Source organism: Carassius gibelio, chromosome B2, assembly GCF_023724105.1.
Source record: "Carassius gibelio isolate Cgi1373 ecotype wild population from Czech Republic chromosome B2, carGib1.2-hapl.c, whole genome shotgun sequence".
Lineage (NCBI taxonomy): Eukaryota > Metazoa > Chordata > Actinopteri > Cypriniformes > Cyprinidae > Carassius > Carassius gibelio.
This window is the reverse complement of record NC_068397.1, coordinates 14,037,721-14,054,135: the sequence shown is the minus strand read 5'-3', so window position 1 is coordinate 14,054,135 and position 16,415 is coordinate 14,037,721. Positions and strand designations below refer to the sequence as shown.

Genomic DNA, 16,415 nt, shown 5'->3' with positions numbered 1-16,415 from the left:
ATATTGTTGTTACTAAATGTAGTTATATATGCCCTTTTACACATTTGTACTTACACAAACCATTCGGAGGGTTTTTACATGTGTGTAGTTACAGAAATATTACAGCTGTAGATACTATGTACCAATGTTTACTTACACTGTGGTTACATACTCCATACACATCTAGTTACTATGTAAGTACACAGATATTAGAGCCACTTAATATAAATTGGGACCATATGTATTTATTAGGGCTGGCAAGTTAACACGTTATTAATGTGTTAATGTATTAATTGATTAACATCGATAATTATTTTATCGCGTGTTAACACAGTTTTTTATTGTTATTATGAAAGTCCGTTGATCACTGGCTCTGAATACACAGAAAGACAAATCATGGGTCACAGGAGGGGATACTCCCGATCAAACTATTTAGGCTAAGCCACAGCATTCACAAACCAGAATACAACAAAATCGTAATCACAACTTCATAAATGAGAAATAGCAGCAGAGAAGCTCTCTCGCTCAGCACAGTGGAGTGCATTGTTTTGTTAACTTTGTGGTGTATTATTTTGATTCGTATGGGACACGGTAACACACACCCTCTCATAATATATTCCTTTACATATCTATAACTCTCGCCGCTCAGAAATATTCACGCAATCATGCAGCACGTATCAGAAGATCTGGCTCCGGCTCAGTTAGCACTAACACTCACTGACCTATATATAACTGAACCGCGCTCTTGCCCACCTCTTCCAGCCGAGCCAGGGACTACTAAATGGAATGATCACACTGGTTAAACGAACCTGGCTTTGGGGGTTAAGATTGTCAAGTGTGAGCACACCCTAATTATTCTCCCAAATCCCGCTCACACGAGTCTCTACCCGCACATCAATGTTGTCCCTCACCGTACCCTGCTGGGTTGGGTCCCATGATCCTGCAGGTCTCTACTCAGAAGATGCCTGTTATAACGTTATGATAGAGGCTCTGGACTCTGAGCGTAAATTGTTTTTCTATAACAAACAATAATATATTTTCTTTTAAAACGTTAATGTCCTGGCGGCGACAAATAGCTTGTTTTATATTTAATTTAATTACATTAATGTTATAAGTTAAGATTTACAAGAAATATTTTAACTGCTACTATGTAAAAGGAACACTGCTGTAAAAATGTTTGTATTAGTTTTGTACATAACAATGCGATTAATTGCGATTAATCGCAGACAATCATGTGATTAATCGCGACTACAATTTTTAATCATTGCCCAGCAGCCCTAGTATTTTTATTTTTTTTTTGGTTTTGTGTTGGTAATATTAGTTTATTTTTTATATATTCCTCCTGGATCTTTAATGAGCAGAACATGTGCTTGAGTGCAGAGAGATAACATGTGCAATTTAAAAAGGGGTCGTTTGCCCCGGAAGCTTTTTCCTGAAGAAGTATGAATTATACACCATCTCGTAATTCCCATTATTATTACTTTACTCACGCCCTATGGAGAATGAGATCTTGTCCAATGCACTTTATCTTTCACATGCATCATGGGGTTTTGTACCGATTTGTACAGCGTCAAAGTAACTGGACGTCATTCATTTTCAATGAGAGGTGGCACAAGCATGAGCTAGAGAGACAAAGTTGAACAAGAGCTCAGCAGACTGATTGATCAGGGCATCCTGATCATGACTAATCAATAGGGTTATTATGCCACAAAGAAACAATTGCAAATATTAAAAGTTGTATTTGTGTGTCTCCCTGTCTTTGTTTGCAGCACTGCTGAAATTCCTCAGTTCCGTTTGCCCTATGAGGTGGTGCAGTTTGAGATTGATCTGATGAAGGATCTTGGTGTAAAGGTACCAGTGAAAGAGAGACTGGGGGATGTCAGATCCTTCCAACCCATCAACAGCCAAATGTCACTGACATTAATAACCATGCAGGGAAAAAAGCAAGCTAACAACACACAATTAAAAGCCACATTAGTGAGGCAAGTGGCAAAGACATCCATCTGTCCAGTGCCTGAGAGCAGCGATGGTGAGAAATGGCAATCGATAGTCCTCATCCAGATCACCTGACCATGATTAATTTGATTTTCATCTTGAGAGAGCTGGAGAGAGACAGAAGGGGTGAGGAAAAGGGTTTCTGAAACTCAGTGGAGGTTGATTAAGGTTAGGTAAGGGGGACATCTACTACCACGAGCAGACCTTCAACACTTTATTCATTTTTTAGCAAAGAAATTCTATTTCCAATTACTTTAATTGAGAAAATTTGTGCTGATGCAGATTCCACCATATTCTGTGAACAAAACACTTAATCTTACTCAAATAATTATTATTTTTTTTCTCATGGATATCTACTTGTGCTGTTAATTTAGTCTGTTTTTACTATCTTTAAACACTAATAATTTAATAACACTATAAAACGGAATCTTTAGCAAATCTCAAAATATATATATATATATATATATTATATTTTAATTATTATTATTATATTTTATATTTATATATATATATAAATATTGGCAGATGAAATGGTCAACTTATGAGTATCAATCAAAATTTCAGTATCAGTCCATTTCCTTTTCCTGTACCTTGATATGTTTTTTTTTTTTTTTTTTTTATTAATGTCATGTGAGCTGCGTCTATGTTGGCAGGTGTCTAATTTAACTGGCTTCTACCAGGTGTCAGATGAATTGCTGCACAATCCTGATTTATATTGTTAGCTCCGCTTAATTATTTGCATTTGCCGTTACTTTACCCTGTGCCCCGTGACCCTTTACGAATAGATCTGTGACCCACCGCTTGTGTACCACAGGTCTATTTGTCATTTGTACTCCAACACATAGCAGTACATGTGACCATAGAATCCCTCTGTTTGCACTAATGTATCATAACTATACTCGTCTGTATACTGCCGTCACAAAGGTTGCAGGATGATTGATGTAATTATGTCCTGGAATTCACAGCAGCGTGGAATAATTGACGCTAACATCCTCTTTATGTGAATAATACAGACAGATGGAGGCAGCTGAGACAGATGCAGTGTGGATGTTTTGTTTTTTTGACAGGTTGTTCTTGAGAAGGGACTGGGGCAGACTTTGACCTCACTGAAAGAAAAGGGCTTCCGAGTGGTCTTTGTTGGCATTGGTCAGTCCCTCTCTAGAGGTTATTTTACTTATTTTGTGTGTGCTCACATGTGCATGTGTGTTTTCTTTATTTGAATAAAACTTGTCACGTGCTTGCTGACATCCTTTGCCTAGAAACTAATTAGTCCCTGCATTAAAAAAAATCAGTGTTCTCCTCCATTGGAGGTCACTCTGTGAAGTAAAAACAATTTTTTTTTACTCTCAAGGGAAGCACATAACCCCTGTCCTCCTTTCCCTTGATATCTAACTGGCCTGTCTGTGTAATGCTCCATGTTTCATTGTCTCTTTTTTTCTGTCTTCCTGCATGTCTTGTATTCTGCCTTGCTCTCCATCACCCCATCTTTTCTATGTCCTTCAATCTGTCATTCCTTTTTGAACACACACACACACACACACATACACACACACACACTCACACGGATAACTGCACTCTTTGTTAAATGGCACATTCATTATTCCATCCAGACATGATGTCCATGTTTAACCTTAAAGAGATCACCAGTAAATGAGAAAAGTGGTTCAGAGTTGCCAATAAATGAGAGTTCTGATATATATATATATATATATATATATATATATATATATATATATATATATATATATATATATATATGTATATATATATATATATATATATATATATATATATATATATATATATATATATTTTTTTTTTTTTTTACATAAAAATGTATGACTTTTTAATTAATTAAACACATAAGGATTTTTTTATAAAAATGGAATTTCACCACATTTACTTTCTTAATGCATATTTTTACTGTAACCGATTCATCCATGCGTCTTTAATTTTATTTATATTTTATAACTTAATCTACCATTTAAATGACAAATCTTATTTCATCATTTCATGATAATTTAATCTACTTCCCTTTCTTACAATCTACCGCTACCCCCACAAAATCATAAAATGGCTTCATAAAACATCTCCAGTTGAAGCTGTATTTGTGTGAGGAAAATAACAAATGTGATTTTTTTTTTTTTTATCATCTTTATCTCTCTTTAAAGTTCTTGCAAGAAGTAGTGCAGTCTGATTCATGAGGAACTGTTGTTTTGAATCAGACCTTTTCAATGAATCAATTGATCCAGTTCACAAACCACAAAGTCACAGCTGTTAACAGCTTGCTGAAGAGGAAGATCATCAATAAATAATGACTTAATTTTTCTGCGTCTCAGAGAATTGTTGTAGGACTTCTGAAGCCATGGAATATGGTGCATGAGTTGTGTGGACCTCTTTCATGGTGCTTTTTATGGACATTTTTTTAAGCTTGAAAGCTCCAATCATTATTTATTCTAATTTGAAAAAGATTGACCAGTACATTATTCAAAATATACCTTTTTGTGTTCCACAGAAGAAGACAAGGACCACTTTACAGGGACCAATTCTCACTATTAATTAGTTGCTTATTAGCATGCCTTTTATTAACATATTGTTTATTAGTACTAACAAAGCATTTATTCTGCATGACCATATTCTACATCCATAATCCAACTCAATACCTATATTTAAAAACAACCTTATTTACAATTAATAAGCAACAGATTAGGAGTTTATTAATGCATAAATATTACTTAAATATTAAGTAATAGTTAATGGTTTGTAAATGGTGAGAGTCTGACCTTTACATAAAGTGTGACTGAAAAAAAGTCATTTGAGTTTATATGGATCATAAGTCGAGTAAGTGAAGACAGAATTTCAACTTCAACTAATCCTTTTTTTTTTTTGAGCAGAAAGAAATGTGTCCATTGAGTAATTTTGCCTTCTATTTTTATTAAAGTAAGAAAATATTGTGTGCATTGGTGTATTGATTTGATTTGAGAAATTCAAACATTCCTCGAGGCTGACTGTGTACTTTGTGCTTCTTTCTTCTCCTTATAATTAAAAGGGATACGTATCATTTATTATGTTTGAACAGCACTACTTTTTGGTAGCTGAGCTTTATTGTTATTGAGACGGGGCGAGTCTCAGAACTGCTCTGGGATTTCTTTTTCTCATAAAGCAACGGCAATACGCTGGGAATCATAAAGGAAATGATTACATTCGCGCCTCTGTGATATTTTTTCACCACTTCTCTCATGTTGTCTCTAATGTCAGCCTCTACAGTGATTGACATGCAAATGTGTACCTTTGCCTTTGAGAGAGAGAAATGGTTGAAAAACACAGATAAGGATGTTTCTTTTCGGCCTGTAAAAATTACCGCCGTGTTCCACGCACACCCTTTTTTGTCATTTTATCATGTGATTGCCATGTCGTACGTTCCCCGGCTCAGTAATGGCTATCATCAAAATATAAATTTTTGGACCGTTGCCTTGAAAATATTGTTTTCTGTGTACACCCACCACAAAATCGTTCACAATGGAGGCAATTAAGCCCAGAATGCTTTAAGGTTAGCAGCATTCATGTGGGTTTCTCTGAAGCATTGAAAAAGATGAATGCAGCTTCTAAACTACACCATATGGGTAGGCAGATTGGTCTAGATGTTCAGTTCTAATGAATATGACTCTGAGGAGGTCTTACTGAGGTCAGCGTGTGTATCATAGTGTCACATGAGTTGAGTTTCCTACGAAAGCTTATGAAATGCCAGGAGTTGCCTAATAAATATAATATTTTATTAAAGAAAAGATTTTCTCAGTGTCACTTTATATTAACTTTAATTAGAACTTTACCATTACTGCATTATGTAATGCTTACAAATCATTAGTTTGACAGCTAGAAAGTTCATAGTTAGAAATATAATTTAAATTTTAAATGCTATATTTTGTAGGTTTATTCTCCATGGATTTCCTGGAGTGCCTGCAGGGACTCCTGGGGGAAAACTCTGGATTTAAGGCAATCACTGTCAGGGAAGGATAAAACTGTCTTTTCAACTGTTTTGTGTCCTTTTACTGCATATGACATTTAAGCTGTTAAAGAAAGCAGTCTAAGAGCTACTTTTCAACTAAAGTTGAACAGCAGATGGTGTATTGGATATCAATATGTTGTGCTTTACATTTATAGCAGAACTTCCAAAAATTGAGCTGGTTACTTTTTATTGTAGTATATTACTTCTTGGTGTTGCTGTTAGTCACACAAGCTTCGATTTATGTCCTCGCTGTGGTGCTAATCCAAGAACAGTACAAGCCAAAATCCATCTAAATCATTACTTAAAAGCTCAAATTCTTCTATTTTTCCCCATTGGTCATGCTGTAAATAGCTAGCCTAGAAAATCACAACAGGACATAGAACAGAAAACAAAGTGTTTCCCTATTACTCAAGTATAAAATCTGGAAACAAATGGCTCAAAATCCTAATGTATGTAACACTCGCCTCGGTAAAAAAAAAGACTAAAACAACTCCTGGAAAATGTCTACCACATAGATATACAGGGTTCTGAGACCTTACTTTTGTTTTAGAATTCCTAACTCTTTGTTTATTTCCAGATTTAAATATTTAATTGATATATGTAAAATAATAATAATAATGATAATAACAATGTCAGATTTTGTTCAGTGTCTGTGTTTGTTTACTTCCCCCAAGTGCCCCATGTTATATATTTTTTTCCATTATTTGGTCTTCCTGTTCCTGTCCTGATTGTTTTATCATTTGTTCCAGGTGTGTCCCGTTAATTTAATTGTATTTAAGTGTGTTCCAACCCCTCGTTTACCGTCCGGTATTGTTCATCTCACCCCAGTGTTACGTGCGCTTTCCTGGTGTTCATTACAATAAAGTTCTAGGTTTTTATTGGAATCTCCAGCATCTTCAAAATCTAGCACAGTAGACATGCATGACAAGTAGTACAAATTAACTTATAATTTGTATATCAGTAAGTCTTGAGTAATATGTCAGTAAATGTTAATAGATTTGAACCATACTTAGTATGAAATAAATTAATTTTACATTTTATTTTACTTGGGTAATCAAGTGACCACATTTGACACAACATGTGTATAGACTGTCATATGTTCTTTTTTTTTTTTGGATCATTGAATCATGCTGGAGAACGTTAAAGTAGTTGTTATTTTGAAGTACTAAATATGGGCTTTTTAAAGCTGTTTTTAAATAGAAGAGGAACTCGCAAAACACCTTCGGGGTTCCTCGCAAGATTTTATTTCTAAAACCACATCTACTTCTCTACTTACCTTTCCTATAAAACCATTACCAATCTGTGAATCACAGTATTTTTTTTTTTTTATCTTCAGCTCTTGCTGTTGGTTAATGTATTATAGGCATACGGGAAAAGACTAGTATTTAATTTGTGCATGGATTTGATCTGAGAAGTGTCAAATGGTGTTACGAAGCAACTGCTCTTAGCCGGTTCAAGGCAAAATTACATTTTTAGACATCTCTCAGCTACACAACTTTGTGAATTGAACAGTTATCCTTATGTTGCCTTGTATGAAGCACCTACACTGTTCAGAACAGACTTTAAATAACCTATAATGATGGGAAAGAAGTACAGGCAATATTTTGTTTGTACCTGGAGCATCTGTGAACTTCCAGTTACCTCCTGCATGTCGTACATGTTCATCTGTTCTCTGTTACTTCGGCATACAAAGTTTTCATCTGCTGCTTCAAGGCCTCCGTGTTCATCACTCAAGCAGTGATGATGGGCATAATCAGATAAAGATTGATAGCCTCCATCATGCGGTACATCCTTGGGGTGCGTGCCAGCCATAATAGACAGATTTGAAGTGGCAGGGGGTTAAGTATCCCTTAGATCCATTTCTGTTTGCCCTTTGTCTTATCGACATACTTCTTAAGGAAGGCGCCTGCCATTGCTCTAGTTCATTATTATACGTTGCATGTCTGCAGAGGACACTATTCCAAACAAACTCTATTAGATCATTGATTTATAAGTGTGTTTATAGTCTGTAGTTACAGTTAATGTTTGTACTCATAATGTTGATATCAGCCTCACCAATCATGACTTCGCTGAGGTTTTAACATGGGTTGTTTGCCCTATTACAATATGCCAGATGCTCTAGTGTTCAGGGGAATCATGCAGCTCATTTTATTTTGAAGGGCACAAGTGACAGTTGCAACTCACTTGGTGGATTTTTGGTTCTGTTATAATATAATATAATATAATATAATATAATATAATATAATATAATATAATATAATATAATATAATATAATATAATATAATATAATGTGTTCGTTGTTACTTGTACTTGCTATTACAATAACAATAAATTATACATATAAGAATATGCAAGTAACCCTGAGCCAAACATACATTTTAATCCTAATCATATAGTAAGTACATATAGTTAATTAATATTACTCATTACTTAAAGGTATAGTTACACTGTAACAAGAATACCTTAAAATAAATTGTAACCTAATCCCAACGGAGGCACGAGCGCTCAGCTCTCCCCCTCACCTTCTGTATCATTTAGCAGCTGTGCATCAGTAGATTCGGCACATTCGCGATAGAAAAGCTCCAACTTCAGTAACATATTATGGTATTACAGTGGTGAAATTGCAAACAAAAAATACACATTCTGAGACATGAACTGAAATTAATTGTGAATTTTATTAACATTAAATCATCCTCCTCCCATTTTCACCTCAAAAATTTTGGGAAAGCTGTGCCTCCCCTGCCTCCGCCGATGAGCTGCCGCTGCATTTAATGTTTTTTTTTTATTGAAATAAATGTCCTCTTTGTCTACCGGTTGCATGCTGAACCCACTTGGCTCAAAATATGAAAGGGCACAATGTTTCCCATGTTGTTTTATGCAACTGTTCACACACTGAATCCAGGTGTATTCATCCTAACACACTATATATATAGTATATATATATATATTTAATTTTAATTTTTTTAAGGCTGCACAGGTCTCCCACAAGCCAACAGGGACAAGATCTTTGAGGGCTTGACCACCGAACAGGGATTCTACACATCTAAGGATTTTCTACCCTTGGTTGCAAAGGCCATTAAAACAGGTACTGAAAGAGATTCCAGTTTATATTTTTTTTCAACATGGTGAAACATGAAAAAAAACTACATAAATAAAAAATTGTGTGAATTTACAGATTTTCACAGTAATTTTACTTTCCTGTTGTGTTCTCCTGTAACAATATTACACTGACCGGGAAAAAAACTAAACTTTTCTTAATAGATCTCAGTTGTGGAATTAAGTGGTCAAACTGTTAATATATTCTGTTAATGATATTTGAATCTCAATGCACTGAATTTCACAATTTGTGTTATTTGTTGTTGATTTATTTTGTATATTTTTTTTTGTACTTTGTTTTTTTCTGTGGCACGTGTCTTTTGCTGGCATGTAATTGCCGTTCGCAGCTGCCAAAACTGCATGGGAATGTGAACGTCCTAGGCCCAGGAGATACAGCGTTTGACTGCGCCACCTCTGCTCTCTGCTGTGGAGCTTGACGAGTCTTTGTGGTCTTTAGAAAGCGCTTCACCAACATTCACGCTGTTCCAGAAGAGGTAAAAGAAAATGAGTTCAGCAGCACCTGCAGCCAGTGATAAATTCCTATTGAAAAAACAGCTGTATACCCCACGTCCTTAAGAAGACATTTTCTCTTTTTGTCCTCTTAAATTACATTTTGTATTGATTTTGACATGTTTTTTATTTATTTGTTAGTATTCTGGCAAACTCTCTCAGTGTCTTTACTGCTCACTCAAATGACAAGTATAGATAGACAGATAGTTTTTTTTTTTATAAGGGACGTACAGTAGGTAATATCTGTTTTGTACCTTTATGTCTCTCTCTCTCTCTCTCAAGTATATTATTATTATTATCATTACTATTATTAGTGTATACACAGTTGCACAGAAATAACACAATTCATCTTTAAAATGATCTTGTCTGGCACCTGCATAAAACCCTAAAATATTCCCAATTGGAAATAATCTATTCAAGGAAAAAAAAAAAATTAAAAAGTGAAGTTATATTCATTATCCACATTTCCTCTAAATACTGCTCAATTGAGAACGTAGCCTAGTTTCGAAAGCCATTGTCTCAGTTATTACAGATATTTTGTTAAATCCTGTCTGTTATGTGGAATAGTTACATGAAATATTAATTATTTCAAATGGAACCGTATGAAAGTTAATTCAGCTAGCTGTAGATTACACAACAGACAGTCGGAATAAAAGTGATAAAAGTTAGCTGAGAAAAACCGAGTGGCCTTACCTAATGGAGTAAGCTGACAGTATAAAGATTCAGAGTAAAATATCTCTGATAACTGATCTGAAATCTAGTGTAAGATCTGGAGGTAACGCCAGAGTGAGCTGGAGTTAATAGAACACCTTTCTCTGTTAAAATAAATTAATAAACGTGTGACACCCTAAGGTTAAAAAACAAACATACGTGAACAATGAAGTCGTATGTGTTTTAAAATGATTAATTCTGCCTGTATTTCCTATACAATATATATATATATTTTCAGTTACAAATAAAGATTATATACAATGGTTATACCTTAATATACAGAACTGAAAATACAGTATTGTTTATAAAACATATTTTGAGACTATTTATGTATTACACAATTGTATGTATTACACAGGATACACATTAAATATTATGTATATTTAGAAAAACTAGTAATGTAGTTCAATGGTGATAGAAAAATAGTTTTTTTTTTTTGTGGGGAATGTTTAGTAACTTCACAGTACTGTCTGTATGTGTGTGCGCTGTTAAGACTTGAACAGAGGTCTGTCGATTAATCTGTGAAAATGTTTACATTTGCCATATTGTCTTCCATTTAATGCTATATACAGTTTATTAATAGCAAATACATTTGTTTTAATCTTGCTTTCCTCCAGTATATACTGTATACGATTTGTATATATGCCTATATTTGCCCGGTGCTAATCAGAGAAAAGAAAAAAAAAAAAACCTTTGAGTAAAAGCAGTTGGAAAAGTTTGGCAGGAAAAAAGTGAGAGAAGTTTCTGTTAAGGTGACCATGTTGAGCTTTATATAATAAGATTTATATATCTGTGGAGCTTTTTAACAAAGTAATTAAGACATATTCTTTTCTCAATGACAACTGTTGCGACGCTACCATGGCAACAGTGACAAGAAAGTTAAACTTAGAAATGTGTAACTACAGCAACTATTAGCTCTGCCTTTGCTCTGCAAATGTTCAAACAGGGGTGTGCTAAAGCACCATGGCCATAAATTAAGCCTCTTCATAATGGAAGGAATTTTTATTTTATTTTTTTATCAAAAAGGTGTTAATTTTATTTCTACTCTCAGTTCATGTACGCTTAAAGAATTTTGCAGACTGTTTTATCCAGAATGATTACAAAAAGCTCTTTAGCTTGACAAATAAGACCACTGTGATTAACAGATGGTAAGCATACAATGGATTACTTTATCGGCTAGGAAAATAAATTATTTGTGTACAAATACAAGTGCATATGTGTATATATATATATATATATATATATATATATATATATATATATATATATATATATATATATATATATACAATAAAACCTAGGCCAAATAAACAAGATACTGCTTGGTTTCTTTTTTTAAATAAAGTATATTTGAAACTTTATTTGCAATTTCAAATGTCAGTGTGCAATGGAGAAATTTGCGGCAAGGAAAAAGGAAAGGGCTGACTCTGGATATTCAGCAGTAGCAATCTGTGTGTCTTGACTGTGGTTAGTTTATGTGGTGCAAATGACAGGTTGTTGTCCAGTCATCAGGGTTCTTGGCTTTCTGTGTGTGGAGATGGTGGAGTTGTTTATTGAAATGACAACGTCTTAGCAAGAGTGGAATTTAAATAGGATGCACAGAAGCTTGTTTTTTTTTTTTTATATATAAATTTAGCTTCAGTAGACAGCTGTTCATCTAGGTAGAAAGGCTAGCCAGGTATGAGGTGATTTGTGAGAAATGTGGTTGTCAGAAAGTGAGAATCAATTGATTATCAGCTCAATGAAAATGATAGATGTAGCCATGAGAGGTGTAAAGGAAGAACATAACTGGTCTTAGTACTGAACCTTGTGGAACTCCATTGGGTTTGGAGATGAGGTAGGTCCTTTCCATTAAATCTAGTGGGTTCTTTTCTGAATCTACAATGCAGACCCTGTTACTCAATTGAAATGAAGTTGCAGGTGTATTTAGGGACATGGCTTAACACTGCAAATTTTGCTTGGTTCTACAATTGCCTTGCTTCACAATGGACAACTTTTTTTTATTATTATTTCATTTTAACCCTTCCATCGGTTTGTCACCCATTTTGGGGTCACTACCTCCCTGTTGAGAACTACTGCTCTTCACTGTTGAGAAAGGGCAGTAAAGATTAATATACCCTGTCAGATGTTCATGACTACAAACCAATGTGAAGAGGCCCTGAAGTCAAGAAGGTCAGGTGATGGTGGAAGTGATGAAAAAGAATGTAAGAGAGCAAAAAAGGGTTGAAGAGGAAGTTAAAAGTGCATGTGGGAGGCTTTTTGGACTCTTATACTTGTGAACCTGGTCAGTGGTTTATACTAGAGTGTTTTATTGGAGACTCTTAAGGGGAAAGAAGCAATGCACTGGAAAAGTTATCAGGAGATACAGTGGAAGGAGTAGGATAAACTGGAGGGTTAAGTAGAGAGTAGAAGATACAAAAAATGCTTTCTGGGATTTATAACTTGGCTTTGTAAAAACTTTTAGGAGATTTTCACATGGAAGATTTGGGTCTCCAAATAAATGGTACAGCTGATGTTGTCTGTAAGCAGGCTCAGGAAGAGTCAGGTTTCTGTGAAGTTTCGAAGTATAACGATGTCATAACCACTTTCTAAAGATGAATGCTGATTTTATTTAGGCTTTCCAATGTTTACAATTAAGATCACATGCTTCTCTTTTGATTTCTGTTTTTAAGATGGAGGTGGCCAAAGAGGAAAAGTGTGAGTTCCTGCCCTTCCTGTGCCCTTGTGAGGTAATCAAGAAAGATGGGCGTGTTGTAGGCCTGCGTTTTTTGCCACACAGAGCAACAGGATGATGGGACCTGGGTTGTTGATGAGAAAAAATTGTCCACCTGAAAGTACACTTCATCATCAATGCCTCTGGCTACATGTTGAACGATCCAGAAGGTAAGATTGAGCCTGGTGAATAAGAAAGGAGATTAGCTATAGTTAGTATTAATGAGCTTATATTTATTTGTTATTCTTTTTAACTCCTTTTTGAAGCTGCATGTGTTGTATGTAGTAAAAATTACATTTCTCATCATGCTCTAACTGTATTTGTTTCCTGGGCAATATAGTTTGAAGGTACCCAAATTAATGATTCCAGTATGTATCGTTTTGTGTTGCACACTAGCCCAGTTAATAACTGGTTTTAATGTAGTTTCAAGTGAGCACATGTTGGCATTCCTGTGGTCCATGTGAAAGATTTCCCCAGTGAGCCATCACAGAATCCAGACTGTTCTCTCGTCAATAAGCATTCAGCACCACCCCACTTATCTTTCCTTAGCAGATTTTAGTAGCCACAGCATGATAACCATCACTCTGAGGGAGAGGCAGGAGATGATAAGACCCTCAAAATGAGAGCCTAGTTTCATTATGGGAATCCTTTATCAATCCGCCATCACAAATACAACCTTATTTCAACAGATTAGCCAAAAACATCAACCACACATTCACATATTATGTCTGGATCACATATTATGTTCTCCTTCAATATATATCAACCAAGGTCTTTTTGTTTAGTCTTTATCATAATATATATTTTTATTGTATTTTATATATTTATTATATAATTTGTAAAAAAAGAAGAAAAAAAAAGGCTATTACTTTTTAACACAAAGAACAATGTCTTCAAATCATGCAAACCACGTTTCAAAATGGCAGCTTTGTTATTATTTATTATTATCATATCAAATAGAAATCTTTATACTATTTTTCATCATTTTAAAACTTCAACCTGTTATTTTATTTGCAAAGGCAACATTTCTAATTTTCGTTAGAGTTACATTTATTTAGACTCCCTCTCTTGTCGTTCTGATCCTGTATCCTGTGTGAAAGACAAAAGGTGCAATTTTAAAGACTTAAGACTAGGGCCGGGTTTCCCAATACCGATTGATCTTAGCGCTTAAGAGCGTTTTCTATGAGTCGTTTTACGATAGTTTTTTATTGTTTTAAATGCGTTTGCTAAAAATATTAATTAAATTACATTTTTAATTAAATAAAATGTAATACAATTATATATATATACTTTACATCTTTTTAAGTGAATTGAAATAAATATTATAATTAATTAAAATATTTGATGAAGAATGTAACTTTAAATTTTACATTTTAATTTAGTTTTAACTTTCAATTTAACTCTAACAGTTTGAAAATGTTTAGTATTTAGTTTTTCATGTCTGAGTATTTCTCCTAGTATTTGGTTTCTATGATTTGCTTTAATGAACAAAGAGGTACAGTATTAAATATTTAATGTTCACTTCTTTTATATTTTTAGAATAAATTAGATTTTAAATCCCAGATGTGGCTTCAGACATTTGTACCTCAGTGCATTTCTTTGTGTCGTTTTGTCAGCACACATTCACCCAGCTATTTTTCACCTCCTCATGATGTTTTTTTCTTTACTTAGCGTTTTGTTGTCCCAGTGTTGTTGCTCTCTAGCGGACCTGTCATCCATCCTAAACACTGTAATGTCTCTGAGCAGACAGTCGCTTCATCACCGGCTTGAAGTTCAGAGATAGCAAGCCTATAAATGCCACTCACTCCCCGCACCTTGCCCAATATATGAATTACTTATCCACTCCAATGGCCAGCAGAGGCGACAGAAGAGGGTTGCGTTTCAGCATTAGAGAAGAGAAAAGCTGAGATAGTGAGAAATTCTCCCCCTGCAATCTTGGGTGGGCAGGCTGGTCGTAATTATATCACCACTGGCCAGCGGGATGAGCAGCTGACTGGCTACTTTTACCACTGTGGGGACCCTTTGCTGGACCCCATGAAGCATGGCGTTGTCTGTATTCAGGCCCCTATGCCTCAAAGCAATGCAGTTTTAACAGTAAAATAAGTACAGTAGTACAAAAATAATTTTCTCCCTCTCAAGTTGTTCTGATCCTGTATGCTGTTATTTTCTTTTATGAAATACAAAAAGTGCAGTTTTAAAGGCTCAGGACCAGGGTTGTTATCGTTAACCAAACCTAAAACTATATATAAGTGAATTGAAATAAATATAAATTAAATATTTGATGAAGGATTTAAGTTTAAATAAATGTAACTCTAATGAAACGTTGCCTTTGCAACTAAAATAAAAGGTTTATAGTATTAAAATTACAAAAAAAAAAAGTATAAAAATTTAGATTTGATATGAAGCGAGTAAATCATAACAAAGCTTTTTTTTCTGAAGCAGTGTGATGTTTTCACATCACTGTTTCAGCATCATAACAATAAAATAATATATTTGCATTTCAGTGATACATTCTGTATTCTCACTTCCATCCATCCAAAGTGGCTTTGTCTCATTTCTTGCCAGTGTCTTCCTGCTTGTATTTCACATAGCAATGTTAATTCTATCTTCTAATGGAGCTTGGCAATGAACAGTTGTATGAGAAGTTACTCTGGAGACTGCTACTGGATTCTGAGAGGAGGTCATTTCATTTAAGGAGAAGATCTCAGGAGTCCCTTAGAGTTGTTACACTCCACAGCTCACGCGTGTGTGTATGAGACAGACAGGGAAAGGTGGGGTGAGGAGGGAAACAAACAGGATGGTGTGAGAATGTTTTTTTTTTTTTTTGCTGAAAGTGATGAGGCCGGCAGTCTTCATGATCACTGGAGCGTCAGGCGAGGAGAGCTGACAGAGGAACCAGGGGATTGGTCCCAAAAAAAATGAAAGGGAAAATATACTCAACAATAACAGCCACAGCTAAAGCATCAACAGGGCCGTCAGGGTTACAAATTCCTCTGCTTGTCTCAGCCAGGAATCCAGAGGGACTGTCATTTCTTCCTCCATCAAAGACACGTCTTCATTTCTCAGCTTAGAGAAAATCTTGCAGTCACTAAGTGAACACTTATGTGTCCTCAGTGGCACCAAAAAGTATTTGGATACTTAAAGATCCTGTAAAATCAAAAAGTGTTGTGATATTGAATATGTCATTACACTTGCTTACGTGACTGTTTTTTACTCACATGTGGCTCAAATCGGATATTTTTTTACATGCATAAACGCAAAAATCTGCTTTCTTTCAAATGTGGTTTTAAATCAGATACACACAGATACTATAGCTACATCTACATTTTTATTGGAATTCCAAGCCATCAAGATTACATTAAATTTACCAGTTCAGTCAAATTTTGCACTGCAGACATCAGTGA

General features: G+C 34.8%; 1 protein-coding gene across 1 annotated transcript in view; it reads left to right on the top strand.

Moving 5' to 3' along the window:
* The window catches only part of dpydb (dihydropyrimidine dehydrogenase b), a 93,801-nt gene that overhangs the window by 13,760 nt on the left and 63,626 nt on the right, over nucleotides 1-16,415 (top strand). The window contains 5 exon segments of the mRNA XM_052549324.1: nucleotides 1,768-1,830; nucleotides 9,425-9,571; nucleotides 12,971-13,063; nucleotides 13,065-13,110; nucleotides 13,113-13,181. Coding sequence (XP_052405284.1) covers nucleotides 1,768-1,830; nucleotides 9,425-9,571; nucleotides 12,971-13,063; nucleotides 13,065-13,110; nucleotides 13,113-13,181 — 418 coding nt within the window.